The sequence below is a fragment of the Sphaeramia orbicularis genome, chromosome 20, assembly GCF_902148855.1.
Source record: "Sphaeramia orbicularis chromosome 20, fSphaOr1.1, whole genome shotgun sequence".
NCBI lineage: Eukaryota > Metazoa > Chordata > Actinopteri > Kurtiformes > Apogonidae > Sphaeramia > Sphaeramia orbicularis.
Genome location: NC_043976.1, coordinates 21,983,299 through 22,007,949, shown reverse-complemented (window position 1 = coordinate 22,007,949; position 24,651 = coordinate 21,983,299). Strand labels below are relative to the sequence as shown.

General features: G+C 38.1%; 1 protein-coding gene across 1 annotated transcript in view; it reads right to left on the bottom strand.

Moving 5' to 3' along the window:
• sema5a (sema domain, seven thrombospondin repeats (type 1 and type 1-like), transmembrane domain (TM) and short cytoplasmic domain, (semaphorin) 5A) overlaps positions 1–24,651 on the bottom strand; it is a 120,388-nt gene that overhangs the window by 73,822 nt on the left and 21,915 nt on the right. The window contains exons 2-4 of the mRNA XM_030123771.1: positions 13,478–13,689; positions 5,335–5,434; positions 3,132–3,177 (exon numbers count right to left, since the gene is read on the bottom strand). Of these exons, the coding sequence (XP_029979631.1) occupies positions 3,132–3,177; positions 5,335–5,434; positions 13,478–13,625 (294 nt within the window). The 5' untranslated portion in view covers positions 13,626–13,689. The remainder of the gene's footprint in view (positions 1–3,131; positions 3,178–5,334; positions 5,435–13,477; positions 13,690–24,651) is intronic.

Sequence of the window (24,651 nt, the reverse complement as noted above, 5' to 3'; positions counted from 1 at the left end):
TTGTAAATCTATTTGATCAATCAGCAAGGCATGTAATGTGAGTGGAGCGACGGTGCCAAAGGGGAAATTTATTCAAGTCTTTCATATCCAACAACAATAAGAATGACAAATATATGTAAACCCGGCACAGAGGCAACCAAATCTCTGTGCAATTAATCTCCTGTTTAATGCCAGGATGAAAAAGAATAAAGGAAGAAAAAAAAAGATTTTGGAGGGAGTTGAATGGAAGAAAAGCACTTGTGTGCCTTAAACTCAAGCCGTTGAACTTAGCCTCTTCCTTGACTCTATAGCCCTGATCTAGTCAAATGCAAAGCAGGACTTGAGCACAGGTCAGCTTAAATTGGCCTCAGGACTTGGCATGAATTACCAGGTCTTATTCTCAAAAGAGGAGAAGTCTTGGAGATGAGGGGTTGATTGGGTCAGTGGAATCTCCTGGCTGATTCTGCAGTGCCAGCCGAGCGCAGGATGAAATAAAGCAGAGAGGATGATTGGGTGCACGGAAGGCGCAGAGCATCTTTAAAAAGCATCTGTGTCCCAGTGAGGGTCCACAAAAGACTGGCTCTGCATGAATCCTCGTCTCTCTCTGTGGGGGGTTTCTCTGCTTTCTTCCCTCTGTCTGTGTGCTGTTCACTGATTCCTTTGTGTTTATCGCCCTTCCTTTCCTCCAATCCAGCAAATTCAGTCCTGCTTCTTATTTCGTGTGACCGTTTTTCTCATTTTCTTTTCCAGGCGGATTTATATCAACACCGTTCCCTCCATTCTCCCTTTTGTTCCATCCAGCTATTCTCTCTCCCCTTGTTTCTTTTGCTCTTCTCATTGTCTCCCCTGGTTTTACAGGGTGTAAATGGCAAACATCAAGAGTTGTCTAATCATCAAAGAACCCAAGCTGCTACCACCTAGAATAAACCCTCAATGTGTTCATGTGTGTTTATATTGTGGCTCAGTGGGCCACAAAACGCTCAGCTCTGTGGGGGGATGTGGACTCACATAAGTATGAAAATAACAAAAAGTGAAGGGATGCAGAAAAAAAATTGAGTGACAATGTGTGCCAGACAGAACATGAAAGACAAGATAGACAACAAACGTAACTGCCACCTGTCTTTGTGCATATTTTGAAACATGCAATCATGGTCAGATTAGTCAAGCTATTTATCACACTGTACTGAGCTGTGTAAAAGTCTTAGGCTACCTTTAGCTTTGTAGTTTTTACAATGTTGGAATAAGCATACATATTTATTTCTCATTCTCTTTTCTTCAGATACAACAAGAAAATATATGAAATATGTGTACAGCCTTAAAAGACAAAACAAAAAACTGAACTGAATGGGTTCTAACGGTCAAAGTCACTATTTAGCGTGACTACTGTCCCCATGACAAGAAGCAACACAAATAGATACAAAAATCTGACTTGTGTCGAATGAAAGCTGGTATAAAACATCCGAAAATTAATGCAATAAATCTCATATTGTTTGAACAAAGGGGTTAAAGACATATTAAGTGCCAAATACTACCACTTTGGTTTATAGAAGTTGTTTTTTCTCCTGAAACCTTTGTTTTTAATGCTGAAAATACTTCCTATACTGTTTCAGAGACAGAAATATATATATGTGTGGTCATTATAATTTGACTAAACCAGCATACCTAATGATTAGGGGTGTGTATTGGCAAGAATCTGGCGATACAATACAAATTACAATACTAGGATCACGATATGATATATTACGATGTATCATGATACTGTTAAAAAGGCATTTTTTTGGGTTCTTTCTTTTTTTAAAATGATCATTTCCTGGAAGAATTTAATTACACCAGAAATATGCACAAATACTAAACACATTTTTATTTGATCACAACAAGAATTAATGCTATATCACAAAATGTGTATGTATGTGTATGTGAGGATGATAAGTGAGGTTAATTACTTACACAATAACTAAGGGACTTGACTTTTCATATATTTATGCTGATAGGAAGCTAAAGGACAGACTGTTGTGTGGAGAAGGGGTGGGATTAAATAAGTTTTACTTCCTCCCACTCCTTTTCAAATGTGCAAATGAAGTCAAGTATATGTATATGTTTTGTTTTTGCTTTTTTGTTTTCTTGCATGACCTCTTAATACCTGTTTTATTTCTAAGGACTAAGTAAGATTACTTTGTCTTGTTGCATATTTGAAATAAACTAAACTAAACTGTTGGGTTTCTGTAAATTGGCTTAGAGTCTGGTTTTGACCAACTCTATATATAAAGTGTCACGAGATAACTTTTTTTGTGATCTGGCATTATATAAATAAAATTTGATTGAGCGTCTGCCAAATGCATAAACATAAACATAAAAAAATAAATACAAAAATTTCCTGTGTTAAAACTTAAATGATGTTTTACAAACATTACAGATTAAGATCCTGCACAAATGTTCATATTCTATTAGTTCATAATTAACATCATAACATCCTTTTTGCGCAATCCCAACAAAGAAACTAACATCTGCCTCTCTCAGACAGTAAAAAGTGCTTTTAGGATGCTTCAAATAACCATTATTTAATAAAACAGTGTTAAACAATAATAAATAAGATATAAACAATAAAGAAAAAAAAAAAAGAACATCCACCATATTTGCATTTGAATAAATACCTAAAAATATTGATACCGTACTTTTTAATACCAATACAGTATTGTGAAATGAAATATCACAGTATACTGCAGAACCGATATTTTCTAACACCCCTACTAATGACTGACTCGGACTTTTCCACAGTACTACTGTTTGTGGATGATATATTTTTTTCACCAGCTCCATAAAAACTGCCGCCTTATGAAAGAAAAAAAAAAAAAAAAATCAGCTACACCCTACCCATCCCTCTGTGTATCAATGTAAAGCACCGTAGACCAGACCCACTGCCTATATAAATGACAGTAAGTCGTTGTGACATGTGGAGTGCTAAACCTTTTTACTGTAACAGCTTTAAGTTGTGAGAGCTGCCAGCACGCCACGACTACCACGGTGTTTGTTGCAAGCTTTGGATATTTGCACCAAAGTCATATGAGCAGAGAAAATGTCATCTGATGAGATCTCTCACAAAAGCAGGTGACAAAGATTGAGGAAGAACCTGGAAGACAGCAAGAGACACTCACCTGGATCAGTGTCAGGTCTTCCAGATTGAGTCTGAAGAGGTGATTTCTGAAAGGAAAGAAGGGCAGCATGTAAATAAATGATCCATTTTCTGTAAAACTGATTTGACCAAGAAAATAAAAAAATAAGTGTGGCCTTTAAAGCATCCATCCTCAAAGGCCAGAGCTCTAGTTCTTTCATCTCCTGCCATCCCCACCCATAGTGCCACCATACAAAAGGATTTCCAAGTCTAAAAAGGGAGCGCACCGACTTAAACTGCTTAAGTAGCAAGTAGGGGGGGTTGGTATAAAAGATGTTGATGCACTCAAAAATGCTATATCTGAGGTCGCAAAAAATTCCCTACTTAAAAGCTAAACTGAACTTTTTCACTAGTGACTTGGTATTTGGTGTATGGTTGAGTTGTATGTCTTATAAAATGCATCATTAGCAGGTAAAATCTCTAGGAGTTTTGTATATATGAGAGACAGAAAGCAAGGAAAGACAGTGAGAAGGAACAAGAGTGAAAGAAAATCAAAGCCTGGCGGGTAAAAACCTCACTCTAATAAGAGCTTATGCTGCCTTGCCTAAAGCTTTTTAAAATTTGCAAGGCACAAACACAATTGTTTTGTTGGCATTTCCAACTTTTCAAGAAACACTGTGTTGTAATGAACACCCTCTCCAGAGAAATCCTTTGTACACTGACTAATGATGTCTACTAAACCATTATACACTATTATTTTGAATTAGAATACGAAACCTAGCAATTTACAGTTTATTGTGATGCATTACTGAGAGTATTATACATATTATTATTAAGTTTTTAATGTATTTTCTAGCCATAATATTAAAAATATCAAAAGAAAGTTCAGTAATAGTCTATATGGAATTAACTGAGAAAAAAAATGCTATGAAAGCTGACATTTTGTAAAGAACCCACAATATAAATATATGTCAACAATATTTTTTAAAGAGCAGGTATTGCTTTTCAATAAAGCAGTTCATTATGTGTTAAACACTTTATAAACACCTGCTCAAGCATATACACTTCTCGGCACATACCCATACACACACAGAAACAGAGAGAACAAATACTAGCCCACACATACACAAACACAGAAACTTTTCCACTGAGATCTATCAATCTCCTGAAGAGTGGCTATCAGCCAGGTCTCGGTGTGGCTGTGGCCCCCTGTTTTACTGTATTGATATTTGCATCGATCCCTCTTTCCTTCCATTATCACTCATACTTCTAACTCAGCCTGCAGCCATCCATCCAACCACGTCGCCTTTCACAGTTAGATGCTCACCCGCTGTCGACTTGACACGGAATATGGAGGTAAATGTCTTATTTGATTTTTTTGAGAGCTTCAAATACCAAACATTGATGAGATTACCTGAATTGTTACTGAATTATCAGGAGATGGCAAGCAACACATTAAAAAAAGGAAGAAATTCTCATGAAAACATGTTTTCTTTCAAGTTATGGTTTTACTCACCTCCGACCTGCCACACACACATACTGTACACATATACACACTCTCACTGATTATCCTTTTCCATCTACGTTCCTAAGATGCATTAGTAAATTCCCTGGGCTCGCTTTGTTTCTGTTTATTTTGCTGCTTTCCCCTTCCTGCCGGCTCCTCTGTTGCCTCCTGTTCACATTGTAGTGAGTGTTTCGTTCTATTGACAAGTAAGCCATTAAGAGAAGTGCAGAGTACAGTTCATCTGGAATAAGCCAGAGACCCACACAGCACAAACGTACACACACACACTTATATAAAAAAAACACATACTCGACAAAAACACATGCAAAATAGCACAATGTATGCAAATATTACCATTGAAACACAACTAAGCTCTGTAAAAAAAAAAAAAAACGCGAACATTCCCTTTGAAAATCAGTGTCTTAATCACAGAGGAACATAGCTACACTGCACACAAATGTACACACAGGAGACACATGGGGCTTGACAATGACAATGGACTTGGAAACAATCTCCAAAGCCATTTGTGTCTGGCTTCTGAAGACATTTACAGAGAAACTAATCATTACTCATGCAATGCACCGACAAACACTAAAAAAAAAAAAAAAAAAAAAAAAAAGAATGAAAGTCAAGATAATAAAAGAACAGATAACAAAAGAGATGAGGAACGAGACAGAAGAAGAGACAAAATGAGGCATGAGATAGACAAAAAAAAATCCTAGAGTCCTATGTGGGTTACCTGGCACCGACGATCAGTTCATTTTGGCCCGGGTCAAAGGTCAGCTGTGAGTAATCCACCGTGCCCTCTGCCTTGAACCTGAAGATCCATGGCTCCATCTCTGCCAATAACACCACAGGACACATAACAGTAAGCCAATCAGAGTAGAGCATTTATGACAGCTGGACTGATGAATTAGCTGTGTTCAAAAGGTGGCTGTAAATCCTCTGTAGACAAAATGGGGTTAGATTTACAATGACAGAAAGTATACTTTAAGTGCCACTGCTTCCTTTCAGATGTAATGTTAGAACATCTCTATATATCCCTTTATACTTACAGATGGTATTCTGCATTTCTATGGCTAAATATGACAACAGTCCTATTTATATTTTTAATTATATATATATATATATATATATATATATATATATATATACATAAAGTAAACTTTAAATACAAGATGTAATAATAGCAAATACATAGCAAGATGCATATTAAACTTAAAGGGGTCATATTTTGCTAAACCCACTTTTATTAGTCTTTGGTACATTTATTTGTGTATTTGGGGACCCTAACAGCTCAAAAAGTTAAATTTGAACCCTCCAGGTGCTGCAAAGCTATCTTTATATTCATTTTGGCCAAAATCGAGTGGATTTCTACAACCTGTTTTAATTCCTTCTTAATTTGTTACGTCTATAACTAGTCACGTCACGACATTTACACATATAAGCAGGGTGTTATTTGTCCAAAAAAAAGAGGAGAGGATGTTTTTTTTTTTTCCTCAGAGTGGGGGGGCAGCAGCTATGGGGTGCGGTCCATAACTAACGTAACTAACGCGGGCATGAAACAAAAGTGAAACTTTTCAATGTTCAACTCCCGGGTTCTGTTCCTCTATAATACAGTGGATCTTACACAAAATTTTCACAACTTCTAACCTGTATCCACTGGACAAACAAATACTGCGCCCCATGAATTTATCATGTTTACCCCCCCTTTATGGTGCCCCAGTGCATGGGGACATTTGTGAATTCTGAGACTGCCAACAGTTTGGTTCAGGTGAATGCTAGTGCCAGTAATGTAGGATAGAGGTGTAAGAAAACTGTCACAACCTGCCTGTTATTTCAGTTGGTTGGTTGTCCCCCCGAGGATGAAACTCATTGGGCAGAAGTAGGGATGTAAAAACCAGAGGTGGGGGGGGTTTGACCCTCCCCTCCCCAACAAATTGCACCCTGCATATAAGGTCAAGACTTCCGACTAACATTTCCCAGAGTACGCCATAATTGTTTGTCAGCAGCAGTGGTTGTAGTTCATACTGAAAATATGTCCAAACTTCGAGCCAATTACCTAAAACGTTCAGTTGTTGGTTGTATTAACAAACACAAGTGGCTCAATGGGACAGAGCAGCACGGTCAACAACCTGGAGGGGGTGGGGTGTGAAGTGGCTCATGTGTATTTAAAGGGCCAGCGCTCAAAACGACCTTTCTGGTGTCATTACTCAGAAAAAGGGTTGAAGATGGACCTGTGGAGTTGAATTAATGAAGGATTCAGACCCAAGCATAGCATTTACAGTTTATGGAACCACAGGGAAATGTAGCAAAATATCACTCCTTTAAATATGAGACAGGGAAGAATTAGGAGTGAATGAGGCCATAATTTAAGCTTCACCCTGTGAGTTAAAATCAGTAACAAAAACATTTCACTGTTGCATTTGTTTGATATGATCTAAGAAATGAAAAGAGAGCTGAGCCCATCTGTTACAAGTCAAAGTGTATGAAATTTAAACAATGTATGACTCATCATACTGTGCTTTGAATTCTACAATCCATCACTAAAGCTCATTGTGTGATTTCATGGAAATGTGCACTGCATAGACTGTGTGAAACCAATAGGATTCAGATTCTTTATGGAAGCTGACCTTGTCTCCTCCAGCATGGTATGGTGATCCTCTCCACGCATATATATACCACGCACATAAAGACAGAGGGAGAGATATTCCAGACAGACTCTGACATCTTATCCACAACATGCCTGTTCTCGTGGCGCCCAACCCATTAACCCCTGACCAATCGAATCAGAGGCCCCGGCTGGTTGCTGAGCGATGAGGACGGCCTGTCTCCCGTCTGGTTACCCGATAGGTTAAGTTGCGGGTGGTCAATCTGTCATTATGGTGACCTGTGTTGTCCATCGCTCTGCACATACTTGATCTTTAGTCATAACAGCTCAGTGCAAAAGGATGATCTTCACTTCTAAATCTCAACCCCATGTGTGGGAAATGTCTTTGCTAAACTACAAATCAGCACATTGAAAACACATTTTTTCCTGCTAGAACTTCAGCAAGGTGGAAATTTTAGGAATGGCTGCTACAGCGATTCAAAGTCATTCATCAGTACATTTGTGAGCTATTTCAAGACTTAATATTTCAAAGGGACTTTTTTAATTTACCAAGGAGCTTTCCATCAGGGCCGGAACAGAGGGAGAGGACAGCTGAATATCCTCCTCAAAACACATTATCTCCTTCTTCAGGCACACCTGTCAGACAGCGTTTCAAATGAAAGCATGCGCTCCCTTGACTGCTTCAAAAGGAGGAACTTCAGGTTTTGGTGACAAATGTGGGATTTCTGAGTGATTCAAACGAAGACAAACAGAGTATGGAACTGGGAGCTTCCAAAGAACATCTGCCTCCTCCAGCTCACGTAGTGGGACCACTCAGACTCTCCCAACAAAACAATGTCATGTGCTGCAACACAGCGACGCCGTATGCAAAGACATTTCCCCTGGTTGTCTTTCTAATCTCTAGTGATGAGTACTAGAGAACTGCAACTACCATAAATCTGACTTCAGGTTTCACAGCACTAATACATTTTCATTAGCTGTGCAGAGATAAATATCACTGAGATCACGACCAAGTTTACCCCAAAGACTTTGTTTTGCTTAATGGCGGCTGCTCAGCCTGTTCTGGAGGGATACACAATGTTTTGAATGTGCCAATCTTCTGGCTGCACTGGGCTTGTTTTTTACGCCATGGAGAGGATCCCTAGCATACAAATGTAGCTTACACCCCCTGGGGGAAGACACCGCTTGACGAACTCAGCAACTCCCCATAAATCTCCCTGACTCACCAGGGGAGGCTAGCTAACGGGGCGATGGAGTGCGCATATGTGTGTTTTTGCCTGCATGTCGAGAAAAAAAAAATTGAGGGAAAAAAAAAGAAGAGATGATATTTGTTGGAGTGTGCAAAGGGGGCAAAAGGTTTTAATTGAACACAACAGCAATCACAGGATTTATAGCCTGCTGAGATGAGGCCAAGGACCCTTCATAAACATTTATTGCCAGCACAGAGAAGCTAAATATTAAGCTCTTCTAAAAGTCAGAATCATGGGGGTTTAGCAGATCAGAGTTTGGATTTATAACTGGAATATTAAGATGCAAAACTGTGCTTCTCTGTTGCTGTTGGATAGTGACTCCCCCCACAGAGACCAATAACTGTGATGTGAACTCTGATCTTATTGTTATTTGTGTTTTGGGCTTGTAATAGTAAATTTTAGAGGCACCCTGGGGAATATTTTATAATCCCATATGTAGCCAACAAATCAACCTTATTATTAAACCAGCTGAGAAGAAAACAGTTGGATATCTCTAAGATAATACTAAAAAACAAGAAGAAAAAAAAAAAAAAGCACTAAATCCAACCCCCCATCTCGCTTCCTATTCCAAACCCATACTTTACATGTATGTGATAATGTAATCACATCACAGCCATGCGTGTACAGCAGCTGCCTGAATTAGTGGATTGGCTGCTGATGAGACGGAGGCGTAATCACACACACACACACGCACACACGCACGCACGCACACACACACACACACACACACACACATAGAGTGGGATAATAATTCAGAGAGCAGGCAGGGCTCGGAGCCAGCATGAAGCCAACAAATACAAATGTATAACTCTTCCCCCTCCTCTTCCATTTGGTCCCATCTTAGCCCCTTAACCCCCTGTCTCCCTCCTCCTCAAAATAGAACACACCATGACTCACATCCAGTTTGTTATTCTCCATTCTGACATGGAGCAGTTGACACAAAGACAAAATGACAGGATATATAAATATTTACACCCAGCATCAGAGGCCACGCCAGTCTTCAGTCTGCCAGTGCTCAAAGTTACTGCTCTACAGTATTGCCAGAACAGCGGCAATGGCAACATGCGGAACCAATTCTAAAACATGAATGGTTTTTCTGTGAGTGGGGTAAATAGAGGGTGGCAGCAGGCACTCACAAATGAAGAGCCAATTCACTCTAAATGCAGCCTTGTAGTAATGGACAGCAAAAGAATGGCAAGCATTTGCCCAAGTTGATGTGAGGAAATTATTTGGCCGAGCAGACAGAAACAAACACCTGCTCAGTTTGACAAAACCTAGAGCCAAAGCAAGGTCATTCAAGTCTGTGAACAATAAGTTTTCTTCCTATTATGTTATTTTGAGTGAGAAAAAAAGCACTTTTTCGACAAAGAAGAATCCTGACTGAAATAAAATATTTCAATTTAAGATGTAATTGGTAAGGAGTCTTTTGTTGTTCTTTAAAAAAAAAACAAAGACAGGGCAAAAGCAGTGAAAGTGTCCAAAGCAAGTCTTTGGACTTTTAGTATTAGGGCAAAATAAAAGACATACACTTCCAAAAATATGGACCCTTATTCATTCTATTGGCAGACTCACCATTAAAATAAAACATGGCTAAAACAAGGCTGATCTTGGAGACAATGAATAGCAGAGTAAATGTTTTGGAATCTCACTTCCAGATACCTTGGAGGCCATTAAATTTAAAAGACCTATCCCCCAATGACCAATTAAAGGATTTCTGATACCAGTTGTAGCCTATTGCATTTATGAATACTGAGGCCATTTGTTTATTCTCCTGCTTTCACTCCCTTCTCTCTAACGATGTGTTAGCCGTTCAGGGATGATAAAAGCTACGCTCGGTCTGTGGCTGTAAAACTAGTCTGCTGGTTTTCCTCCTCAGAGACATGGCCCTCAGCATGGCCTGTGAAGGCATTGTTTACACCACAGTTTATAACCTTTAAAAGCCTTCAAGTCTACACCCAGGAACACTTGTTAAATACAACACTTTATTAATACAGTACGTCCTGGGGGTTTTAAGTTATAACACTACAAATGTTCAACAACAGACCTTTGCCAAAATATATCCTTCACTTGAAATAGCAATGAGGTCCGTCACCACCCCTCCTAAAATACTCCTATAAAAACCATACATTTACATTATAGTAGTATCCTATATTTAGACCTGTTTTTGTGAAAGCATAGCGAGTGTACCTTTTGGGCAACATTCTGAGCGTCAATGCTAAAGTATACTTTCTTTTTGAAACCCTGCATTTCTGAAACCACCATACAAAGCAAAAAGTGCTCTTTAGGCTATAGCATCCTTGCACCACAGTAGCAGTTCTGTCAGCCAAGTGTTGTGCCAAGTCAGAAAACCACCATCCCTAGTGGGGTAAAAGCCATGTGAGGCACACCCTTCCACAGGCAGGCCACAATCACACAGAGAGAAAGAAATGCTGTCACTGAGGCACAGTCTTGCAAACCTTGACCTTGGCTTCTCATGATCGGTCACAACCAAACTTTGGGAACTGCATTGTTTAGCTCCTTTTTTGTACCAAACCAACTTAGACTCTGATCTTCAGTCGCTTCTTTTGTCACACAAACAAGCCCAAAATATGCAACTTGAAAGCTTAAAATAGTTGAAATTACAAAAAAACATTTGAAACCCAGATAGTGTTATTATATTTTTATTGAAAAATGATTTAAATGTTTAACTGCTCATAAAATTTGAAAATAAAAAGCCAGTTATTTAATTATAGCAGGCGAATGTACTGTCTATGCATGTCCAAAAAGAGAAGGTTATCCTGAGTACAGTGGGAGTGTTGTGTTTTTATGTTCCACAGGGGTATATTTAATGTGTCTGTAGTCTTCCCAGCTCGCCTGAAGAAAAGCCATGGCAGCGTCGCGCGGCTCATTCTCAACAACCGGGGATTACACTACATTACATGGAACACAATGACTCACAAGAGAAAATGATAATACCTTTAACGAGAGGCTTCTCCTCCCTCACACAATGTTTGCGTGTGTGTTGATTCATACGTGTTGGCATATTCTGTAATGACTCATAGCTCTTTTGCATTTATTGCAAAAAGAACCTATAAGAGCTATAATTTGGTGGCCTCTGGAAAAAAAAAAGATGTGTATACGGTGCAGGTCTGTTCAGTGAAATAGGTTTGAAGCATGCAAAGACTATCATCAGGCCATGAAAGCAGGTATTATTAAAAATGGAATGAAAATACAACAGAGTAGGCAAAGATAAATGGACATAGTAATGAGACCAAAGGAATTAGCAGCTGCTTGGAAAGGTGCTGAGCAGCTACAATTTTCAAGTATAGGCTGAAAATAAATAAGACTGCAATATACGTAAATAAAGCAAAATGATAAAACTTGCCACTAGAAAGCAACAAAATCTCTGGTCAGATTAAGTCTGCAAAGCTTTACAACCACGTCAACAAAATCAATTTCTACTTGGACATTATTGTGTGACATTTGATTCACTGTTTGGGGTAAAAAGCCTTTACAAGATAATGAAATTCATTGTCAGGATGTGTTGTAGCATCAATTGTTAGCATTACGGTAGAAAACAGCTCTCCTAAAAGTGTTTTCAGCAAGAGCTATGCATTTTAATTTGTACAGTTTCTGCAAAAAGCATCAGAAATGATTTGATCCTATAAGTACAACTGCAAACTGCTCGCCAAACCATTCAGATAGGCTTCAGATTACCAGCCTCAGCTGAAGCATAACAGAAGTAATCGTTCAGACCAACAAAGCTTCTGAGTTCTGCTTCTTTTCTCTTCCTTTGTTCAGTAGGCTTTGTGTTAGTCAACCATGTCTGATTACGAACTGTAATGCTGACCCTCTTTATTAATGTTCCTATATTTCAACCAAAGCATTAAAGCCACTGGAGCTTAATGGACCATTTTGGCACATTAGGGAACACAAATGCATTGACCACTAGCTGCTGTGCGATCCGCCTCACACAGAAAGCACAAGACGAGAACGTATCATGTTAGCTGGGCGGTTAGTCATCATCATTGCGCTCAATTGGCGCATAGGGACAAGTGCCACCTCTGATCACAATGACGTGACAAAGGCCAGGAAGACAAGGTGATGAAGACTACAAAGAAACGAGTACAGAAGAGTAGCTCAATCACAATGTGAGTGTTTTCATACATGTGGCTCTTTGCACCCACAGTGACCTTGGTCTTCCAGTCCGTTTTGTCCTAGACATAATGCTATGTGATTATCTGACTAGGACTCAGCCACACTGAAAACAAGTCAATGACATTTCAGTGCTTTGCAGTGGGTAGACAGAATGTATTGATCGTTATTGATACTTGCTTTCGACTAAGTTTCACAGCATTTCATTACACTTTAGTTGTTCAATAGCAATGTAGGATGAATTGTAAGGACAATGAAACCTGATGCAGAATATACTGTATCTAAAAACTGCAGAGACATGTAGTAAAGACACACAAAGAAGGCTGTGTCTGCTCTGTGTTAGGGAAAGGAACACAGCCCAAAAAAAGGAAAATAAAAGGTAAGAAGACAGTGTTCCTAGTTGAGATAAAATATGATTATAAATATTACATTAGATTCAAGTTTTATGGGTTACATTTCTAGAATTTTATTTTTCTTCCAATTCTTTGATCAATGGTAATAGACTAACATTTCCTGTGATCACTGGTACATGCTATTCCAACATTTTAGTCAATATGTCATTTGTCAGGACTGCTGAAAATGACAGACTGTCATAGAATGTACAACTTATTATCTTCTTTGTGTACTTCTGTACTTCATCTTCCCTTTTTGAACTGGCTTACAACCTAGAGTTGTGTCCAAGCCTGTTTGTGTCTCCTAGCAACAGTATAAATGCCCTGATGAAACAGAAACTATTCACTTATGATCTGCAAACTGTAGACTGTAGAAAGTGAAGGCATAGAAAAACAGACAATAAAGGTTTTATATGACTACATGCATGCAGACAAATTACAATAATTTCAGGGGAAAATAGTTTGCATGTACTTTCAGTATTTTTCCACACTTACCTGAGTGTGGTATGATTGGGTGCTCGATCTTGTGACATGGTGATTCAGGCAGCAGCACCGGCCCTCTCCTCCCGGCCACAAATCCAGACCGCAGGACCAGCACGCACTGCAGCAGCAGCAGTGCATGCTGGGTAACAGGGCGCCCCATGGGGGCCTGGGCTTGGCTCACTTCTCCTCAGGCCTCACGGGCCAAGAACATTGGGGAGACACACCTGGAAAGACAGGGAACAAAATGAAGTCAGATTAAAGCTTTTCCATGGCTGGCTACAACACCTCTGTATCACTGCAATCAGAGGAGGATTCACCCCAGGAGATGAAAAGCAGTAAAAATAAATCCTTACAAAGAGGGATAGATAAGGAGAGGTGCAAAAAAGAGAAAGTGTGACAGATTGGGCAGAAGTGGTGAATTTTGCTGAGCAACGACAGCCTCAGAGCTCCTCACAAACATCCAGAGATCTCACACCTCTCACCTCTGACACCAAGCGCATGAGTCAGAGGTGGTTAAATATTGCCTCTAACATGCAAGACATGTGTATGTTTGTGGGTGCATGTGTAGGTGTCAGGGTGAGTCTTTGTTCTTATAGCAGCACTGGTTTCAACAAAGACAGGGCAACAAAGGTTAGATTTTTGCTGTCTATGTGCCGTCTTGTTCTGCATCATTAGTTTCTACTGTGTGTATATTGTATGTACACTGCATAGCAATGTACAGATGCACAGCACTCCTCATGGTCAGTTTATACAATAGCTGCTGTGAATCTGCTTTTTATTCAAACTTTTAAATTACTGGATGTGATTATATTTCAGAACACTCGTGATGAATCTATACTTCCCAGATAATTCAGTTCATGAACAACAAACTAGTCAGACGATTCAACTCTTCATTATTTCTTTCTTTCTGTGGGTAAACTGATGAGCAGTGGAACATTTACATCATTAATGTGATGGGGTTATTGGAAATGATTCACGCTGTGTGTTACAGAAGAACAAACTTCCACAACACAAAAACACATTCACTGGATATGTATAGACACAGCCAGTAATGGCAATTTTACACATTTTCAGAAAAAGAGATTTTATTCTGTAGCTGAACAGGTGGAGCATGTTTATTATTTTATTTCATGCAAAATAGACTTTTCATCTGTTGTCCAGTCAGTGGTGAAAATTGTGCTTGGCTTTGCAGCGTACAAACAGAGCCATCCTGTCTCCATGACAGACTAGATTTAGTGTGAATAGTAGAGGCACGGTGACAAATAAGCAAAAACTATTAATACCATATTTGTTATAGGAAGGCAGAAAAATATGCAAGAAAATCTGCACACGGCATAGAAAAGGGGGAAAGACACACTCAAGTGAGCTAAGAAGGAAGTAGTGAATATTTTCTCTCCGCAGACAAACCTCGACTTTACCTCTTTCTGAAGTAATATATCCCCTTAGTGCTGGCGAGTATAGAATGGTCCTGGGTAGAACATAAGGCACCTCTCTAAACTGCTTCCAAATGAATTCCCTAATGCTTTCAGTTTGGTGGTTTTATTTCATTTTCTCCTTGAATGTAAAGTTTACTCTTCTCTTACTGTGCATGAATAAGCTTCATGACCTTGAGGCCTAAGGAATTCATTCAAAGCCCTTTGTATAAATGTACAGGCTTTGGGGATATGTGGTTTCCTTAAAACCACAGAGTAATGTAAAACACCTGTCATCCAGAGCAAGGAAAGCAAGTGACAGCCAGTGCCAGTTTGCCTCTCTCTCTTCCGTTTTCCTTTCGTCTTGACGATTCACACGTCAGCTTCTGTGCTCTTTCGCAGTTTCACTTTAGTCAGCCTGTCGGTTTATATGTCACTTTTCTTTGTCTGTTAGTTCCTTGACAGTCTTTAAGGCTTTTTTCCCAAGCAAAAAGCTATTTTACCTGTTACAGTGAAAAGCAAGCAACTTATTTTCCCCAGGTAGTCTTTTAGCTAAAGCACATTCTGAAAGTAATTTCTCTTACATTTCTCTTTAAGTTTTACATGTAAGGTTTCACTTTGTGTTCTATTGGCGGCTAAAATATCTGCATTTATGCGTCTCATTTGACATGACACACAAACACAGAATATTTTCATCATGTTGTATTAATCATTTTCTGTTTTCATTTGTGATAGATCAGATCAGACCATTACTGAGCTCCACTTACTTTCTACATCTGGATACAATAGGGCTGTAAATAGGTATACTTCTGAATGTACCTAATGATAAGCAGTGGTTGCATAGTGAAACAATTAAAATGTAAAACATTAACAGTCTGATCTCTTTAACTAAACCTAGGGTCCTTTTCTCTCCTTTATTAACTCCATCCAATCTTGGGACGACTAACAACCAATCAGACGGTTTCATGGAGCAAGCTTGGACTATTCCTGTCATGACTAAGATGATCATTAATGTCACTAATGTCACTATCTTTTTACTTTTGTAACGCATCCTCTGTACCTTTAATAGGTTTTACTTTATTTATTTTAATATACTGTATATATTTATATGTGTATGTGAGTATATGTATAGATGTCTATATGTATATTATATTATATTATATTATATTATATTATATAGATACACACTACGAACAAAAAATTAAAGACATTTTTAATTTTTGGGCTATTTTTTTCCAGTTGGGATTCTTGCACAGTGCTTTTTACTTTTTGTGTGTGAATTGAATTGAAACATTTTTTTAATAACCAGACATAGTTTTATTTACAAATGGTAAAAATGACCAAAAAAAAGACAAAAAAAGAAACATCCTTAACTTTTTGTTTGTAGGTATAAATATATATATATTTGTTTTTTATACATTTTTATTATTTTTATTTTATTCATTTATTTGTGTATGGTTATGTATATAAGTATGTACATTTTCATTTTCATTATCATCAGTACTTTTGTGTTTTAATTTGTGACATTTGAAATGCCCGACATGTTATTTTGTCCATCTGTTCATTTATGTTTATTTGTTTGTTTGTTTTTTTAAGTGTATCATTCCTATTTTATATATTGCATTGGTTTATAAGTTCAAAGGACACTCAATAAAAGACATATGAAAAAAAAAATTTAAATACTGTAAATATTTTTGAGCATATAACTCTTGATTTATGCCCACACATGTTTGCATCACGACAGTTGAGTAACGGAGCACAGACAGCTGTGATCTGATATAAAACCACACCATGTGAACTGTTATTTCATTCGCCTGAAGTGATCTCCGGTGGATCACTATTTTCTCTTTAACTCACCACCAGCCACCGACCGGTCCTGTGGGAAAATACTGGAAGAGCTTTCTGTGCTATTTGATGGTCTAAACTCTAAATCATCTCCAGGGCATTAGTACAAGCCTCCACTACCTCCACCTCCTCCTCCTTCTGCTTCTACTCCTACTCCTTATCCTGTCTCTTTTTCCGCACCTCTACGAATAAGAACACACAAAAACTGGGCTGCACAGTCACACACACACACACACACACACACTAAAATCCGCCATGGGACCTGTGATGGATCACACACCAGTACATTCAGGGCAAGGACCAGAGGGACGCATAGCCACACACTCAGCCACTCATTGGAAGTGTGTGTTGAGAGCATATAATACAACATGCAAGCAATGGTAGCTTTTAACCCTGCTGCTGTTGAGCCTGGACGAGCAAAAGTGAACATCAGGGTCAACTTCTTTTTTCTCTAAAACTATATTTTTCATTACTCAGCATGAAAGACATATATCTCTAGTTTCTAAAACTGTGTTTATTTCATTTGTACCTACATTAAAACTGGATATATGAGAAAATATACAGGGTTTCTGCAGGTATCAGCAAATGTAATTTAATTCTTCTTAATGCCCTTTTTAATGCCGCTTTAAGCAAATTTAATGCCCATGTAACTGCAGATACAGTTTTATATATAGTTTTATATATACATGACAGTTTACCGTCAATGGGCATTAAACCAGGTTAATGGTAGTTTATTCGGTCGTTAATTACTTTAAACAACAAACAAAAACAACATATCCATTATTCCATTTACAATGTGACTGATAGGGTTTAGGCTGAAGTTAAGACTTATTTTGCCTAACCCTATTTACAATTAACACAATGTTTCCACATGAAAACAAACATCAAATTTTCAATGTAATCATTGCTAAATATACAATAGAAGAGAATACATATTTAATTTAATTCAGGTAAATCATGTCCTTATCTCAACTACCAATATGGATCCTAGTCTTTCAAAAAAGTTTTTTCTTTAATCAATCTTGAGCTCTATATTTTTGAATAATAGTTAATTTATACATCTTTTTAAAAGTTTTAGTTGTTTTAGACTGTTTTAAGTGACTCCAAAGATTAACCCCTCTAACAGAAATACATCTAATTTTTTTATTTGTTCTTGCCTTGTTTTTTTTTTTTTTGTTTTTTTTAATGCCAGTTCCTCTGAGGCTATACTGACTTTTCCCACATTCAAACATCTCCTGGATGTAAGGAGGGAGAAGATTATTGTGTGCCTTGTACATCACTACCACTGTATTAAGGTCAACAAGATCATGTATTTTCATGAAGTTAAGCTCTGTAAAACTAGAATTTGTTGGTGCATAAAAATCTGAGTTAGTAATAATTCTTATTGCCTCTTTTTAAAGTAAAAAATATAGGATGAATGTTTGAATAGTAGTTGTTTCCCCATATTTCTGAACCATAATTTAGGTATGGAAGAATGACAGAATTATACAGAATAAAAAGTGAATATTTATCAGGTTCTGAACAGTTCCTCCTCCAATTACTTCTGCTGGAACTTGCATTTCCCCATTTTTCCAACATGTGTTTATATTCCCTCCGCTCTCTCGCCACAGCATGAGCACGCTCACATCATGTTGCATTCCAAGCATCCGGTGTTGTGACTTCGTGCACCTGCCATAAACAATAGTCAATTAAAGGGTTCCGCCTGTCAATCATCACACTATACTTGTGATCAAAATGATTAAATGTTTATATGATCAAAATAAATCATGAATAACAATGCTTTTTTTCCATTGAGTGTATTTAATTTTTTAATGCCTCTGGACATCAAATTTACTGCTTTTTAATGCCATTTAAGGCCTTAATTTTCACAAAATCTATTTAATGATGTTTAACGTTTTTTAATGACCCTGATAATGACCCTGAGAATGCAGTGTAAATTAAGACTAGTAAAAGTTGTAAATGAATGAATACAGCATAAATTCAGAATGTAAATAGCAATGTGTACATAATGTTCAAAATATATGCCTGTGTTTAATCTTATATTTCATAATAATCAAACACTATGATGATTTTGAATATTATTTTAAATATATATATAAACTACAGAAAGATGTGTATTAAATATAGTAATAAAATGTTAGATTTTTATTATGGTGCATTACACTGAACAAACACCTCACTCTGTTACTTTTTTGGGATTCTCACTCCGTTACCATGAATTAATGTCTTTTAAACCCAAAATAAAAATGATATCAGTTTCATTTTTGGAAATAATATACCTACTCTCATATATTAAGAAAAGTGTGGTAAGATAAATATTTGCACTTTCCTTGAGGAACAGTATTTTTTTGGTATTTTTTCCAAACCTTGAATAACCGCTGTATATTTTTCCTCACTCTGTTTCTTTGTCAATTATGATAAATTCATGTTTTTAGGAAATATGTGCTTATTATTCCTTAATGGCATGTTAAAGTACTTGCTTAGACCTACAATTTGAGCTATTATGGTTGCTGCTAAATTCCTTTTTAAAAACAGATATAGCATAATTAGTATTGCTGCACAGTACTTTCTCACTCCGTTACTCACTTGGACAGGCCCTGTTGTGTTTGTCGTCCTCTAGTTAAAGATAGCACTGCATTTGTTAATGTTCACAAGTGCAATTGTTATGCAAATCCACAGTATACTTGCATTACAAAGTATACAGTTGAATAAGTAATTGACTCAGACAATCAATGGCTTAAAAGTTACATAATGACATATTTAGCTTCCTATAGACAGAATTGTAATAGACTCCAACAAGCACAAAAAACACTCTTCTGCATCTTTGCATTTGGGAATTGAGGTGTCAGCTAACTAATCAATTGAAGCCTTCCTGCAGTAAAGAGTGGAGAGAGGATCATATTAACACCACTATTGATTTTGTCTGAAGGGGGACTTCATGATGGTTGAATTACACTATACATAATGAATAGGATCGAGAATAAATGACGGCTTTGTATATCGCACGTTGACACATGCACACACGCTCACGTGCATACACACAACCGGCGTTCAAACGTGTTTGTCAAATGTGAGTGGCACGGTGATGATCCATCTGTCCAAACACAGGCAGGGGAGTGTGAGATCGGGGTCACACCACAGTGCTGATAGATGCTTCTCTCTCTGACCAGACAGTCCCACAAAAACCAGTAAAATCAACCCAGACTTTGCTCTAGACCAAAGCACACAAAGGCACTACTGAGGTTCTTTATGAAGCTGTATGTTTGTGCAGTAGACCGCATATATATATGTGCATGTTTGTTGTGTGTGTCTGGGAGTTTGTCTGTTTATCATTCTGTCCATCAGATGGGTTAATACCAGTTTTTGTTTGTTGTTCTGTCTCTGTGTGCTCATTGGTTTCTATGATTGCAGTGTCTTGTTTTTTGGCCAAAGCACACATGCAAAAATTGTGATATTTACTCTTTACTTTGCTGCCTGTCTGTCTGAAAAGGACAGCTGACTCCTGCTTCACAGAACATCACATTTATTGATTTGACAAGGTATATTGAACAAGTAAGCAAATTAGGGCTGCACGAAAAACTGACATTGCTATTTTTTTTAACCCTGCGGTATATATTGTGATATGAAAAAATACTCAGGTGGATATAGTAGCTGTGAGGTGCTGATGCAACTGGCCAAAAAACTTAGTTGTGTTTCCTCTTGTAACACACAGAACACATTTCAGTATCATCTTTCTTGTAGCTGAAATAATTCTAGATAACTGACGTTGCCTTTCTTTCTGGCACCAAGTCTTCGTTTTTGGTGATTTTCTCTTGTTCGTTGCTCATTTTTCAATGTTGTTACCAACGACTCACTCCATTTGCAGGGGCGTGGTCTGCTTCGGCAAACTGATTAATAACGATTGTGATTGGTGGATCGCTGCGCGCAGTGTGTGTCAGGTACCCAGGCTGAAATTAGATGAGAACAAGTTGAGTTCATTTGACTCCTACATTGCAGGACCTGCGATGTGACTATTGCGCACACGTACATTGCGATGACAATGCTCAAATGATATATTGTGCAGCTCTAAAGCAAACTGATGAAATTGATTGGAAAGTTCTGAATTCCATGTATGGTATGACTACCAGCTGGCTGTCTAAGAAACTAAAGATCAGCTGACTGAATGAATGACAAACTAGGTGACCGTGTGACTGCCAGAGAGGCAGACGGAATAACAAATGATCTGACAAAATGGCAAACTAGGTGACTGACTGACACAGAGACTGAAGAACTGCACGACTCAACGGACCACTACAAGTCTGACAGACCGAGTGGCCACCTGACTGACTTTTTCTTACCTTTTTTTCTAAGTGTCGTAAAGGTTTTTTTTTTACCCTAGCCACCTGTCAAATCTGTCTAACCTCTAGAACTTCAACCATTATCCCCATGTTGCACTGTTCCTACCTTTCATTGACCTATCCTGCACTGTTTGCTTGTATTTTCAGTCCACTTCGGCTGTTGTCTCACAGGATCCATGCAGGATAACAGAGAGAATGATGGAGAGATGATATCGCTATCACAGACTCGTCTCTATCCAACAGGGTCATTTCCGCTCTGTGACCCCAAGATCAGAGAGCAGATTAATTCAGCAAAAAGAAATGTTTGTGTTTCTCCAGAAATGGAATTGAAAAGCACACATGGATGAAGGCTTGTTTGTTTCAAACCTCTATCTGTGTGGGTTTTTTTTTAATGAAATGTTCTGCATATGTGGGTGACATTTTGCTGCAGTGGTTCTGGGTTCAAATCCAAACCTTTCTGTGTGGAATTAGCATGTTCTCTTCATGTCTGCATGGTTTTTGCCCTTGGACTTCAGCTTCCTCCCACCTAGGGCTGGGCAATATGGAAAAAAAATCATATCATGCTCATTTTTTTCAGATCAGACTATATCAATATGTATCACAATATAATTAAAATCACTATGTTTGTCAAGCTTAAGTTTTCTGTTACTCATACGTTAACTGTGAAGACGTCAGAAGGTTATTTCTGATATAAATATGATTTGTTTTCTGTCAGAGGTTGAACATGACAGACGTGCTCAAGAGCATTATACAACTGTTTCAGATAAATAAAACAGGTACATATATTTAAAACTAAAATAAAAGTCTGACCAGCAGGCAAAAGCTTTCAAGTTTTAAAAGAGAACACAAACAAAACAGACAGTCATGAAACAGTACCGGGGGTATATATGTGGGGCTGCGTTATGTAACTGCTATAATTGGTGTAAAATGAAAAAGAAACTTAACACGCTTTGAACGTCCGACTACCGGCTTCTATGCCGCACCCTACTTTTCAGTAACCCGGTCGCCTGAGTTCTCGGTCACATTTTCTCCCGAGGGAACACTCATTACCTCCTGCTGCAGCCCAAACATTAGTGTGTGTGCTGCGGCTGCTCTTATGCCTGTGCTGTGTGTGTCAACCTAACTTGCTGTGGCTCTAGTGTGACTGGTTCAATGTGGCACTACTTAATTATGATTGGCTGTTCTCACGTCTGTCAAAACATGGATGAATGAATTTTATCAAAATTGTATCGAGCATGTCTCATATTTCTATTGAGGGAAAGTTAAGTCACGATATATATCGTTATGGTTTTATCGCCCAGCCCTACTCCCACCATTCAAAGACAAGAACTACTCAGTTTAATGGTCAATCTATCTTCATTTGCAGAAGAAGGACAAATTAAAGGAAAACCCAGAATAAATATGCAGAGAAACCTAACAAATGCAGATGCTTCCACACAGGTGCACAGCATGGTACAGCAGCAATTAACGTCCTAGCATGCTCTGTGGTATGTATAAAAATGCTGAGCAGGACCTGCTGATTTTGAATTTGATGACGAAAAGAAAAAAATTAAGGCTGAATTGACAAATCTTTGAAGATGATCAGTGTCTTATGTCTGCAATAAAATCTATGAAGAAGACTTAGACAAATAGGGTCAGAAACAGTGGTTGACAGTGCACATTCTCACTACGAGTCAAGGCAAAGTTGCTCTAAGTGACCACATTTACTCTATGATGAAAAACTAGCCTCCTCCAGGATGATATTGCCCCCATCCATGGGGCGTGAGGGGTCACTGACTGCTTTGATGAGAATGGTAATGATGAGAAGATGCACTCTGGCTTTCACAGTCACCGGATCTCAACCCACTTATGGGAGAATTTAGTTAAACTTCTCTGAAAACTCTCCACCACCGTCATCCAAACACTTTTGGAAGAATGGTGTTCATCCTCCAGTAGATATGTGCTGAGTAAACAGCTCCTCCATCTCTTCCAGCCCAAAACAAATTTCACACTCCAGCTTCCTTATTTTGTATTTATATTTCTTTGCAGCTTAATTCCGTAAGGACCCTTGTGTGTAAGTAAAGAAGAGAAATAAAAACAATATGGGGCCAATTTAAGGATGTTGTATAATATACAGTATATACAGTATAAAACATTGTTATTTCATTACTGTTACTGATGTTATTGTTCTCTCATTACCTGCTTTTTCCTTACTGTAAAGCACTCTATTTGCAGTATTTCATTTTTTCTTTTCTTATTATTACTTTTATTCTTGTAGAGCATTGTTATATATTTATATTTGACGTTGACAAGGGTGCTGCTACCAATTGTGGGCCCCATGAAAGCGTAAATGTTGTGGACCCTTCATACATTCAGTGGGTTCTTGATCTGTTGGAGCGGTGGGGGGTGAAACGAAACCGAAACTTCACATGCTTTCAACATCCGACTCCTGACTTCTATGCCTCGGTTATACAACAGACCTTATACGAAATTTTCACAACTTTTAACCTTTATCCACTGGACCCCCTCCACTACTCTATGGGCCCCCCACAAATGCTGGGCCCCATGAATTTGTCATGTTCACCCCCCCCCCCCCCCTTATCAGCACCCCAGGATGTTGAAAACATTATTTAACTGCTGAAACTCAACCTAATTTGATAACTTTACCTTCTATAATATAAGACACACAAGACAAACAATACAATAATATCATTTAGGAAATCTATCACTGTATTAATAGTCATGTAAATAGGATGTATTGTACTTCAACCCATATTGCACCACACAATGGTAGTTAAATACGCATCTCCTAGCAACACCAGATGTCAGTCAATTTTTGCCATGGAAAACACCCACCCAGAACCCTGAAGCTTAGGCACAGCTATAACAAATACATCTGAAAACTCTCTAATTCTCCTTTGTGAGAAAATAACTCAATGGCTTCAGAATAATTTTAGTGTATATTTACTCACAGCAAACATTAATTAAAGAAAAATCTAAGTGTTGCTCAGTTTTAAAGCAGAGCAGTTAATTATTCTTCAACAGTGATTTTTTTAAATGCAAGGTTTCCAGTGACAGTAACAGGATGTTTCTGTGCTTTTTTTTTTTTTTTTTTTTTTTGCAGGTGCGCACATTATTTCTTTAGCGTAATCCTATATCTTTGTCTGAACATCGTCTGCCTCTGAGTCTGACTTCCAATCTGTTCCACAGAGCCATAAATTGCAATAAACAATAATTAGGAAAAATTGTGGATGTGAACTTTGAGATTGCAATCTGGTGTTTAGTTTGGGACTGATGTGCAAGCAGGGGTGGCAAAATATGGGAAAAGAAAGAGAACGATGATTTGCTGTGCATTCGCTGCAGTTGGCATAAGGAATGAAGGTTGATGAAAAACACAGGCGTTTGGATAAGGGACTGGAGAGGACGTTTGTGGTGGACTACAGAAAAACTAACATTGCAGGTACCAAAGTTAGTTCCACCGTCTAAGTTTGCTTTACAAACTTGTACAGAAACTTTTACAGTAAATAGTTTTAGAATCGATTTAAGATAAGTCACCCTCCTCTGCTTTTGAGTAATGACCATGCACCCCTCAGGCTCTCTGGCACTTTTTTGG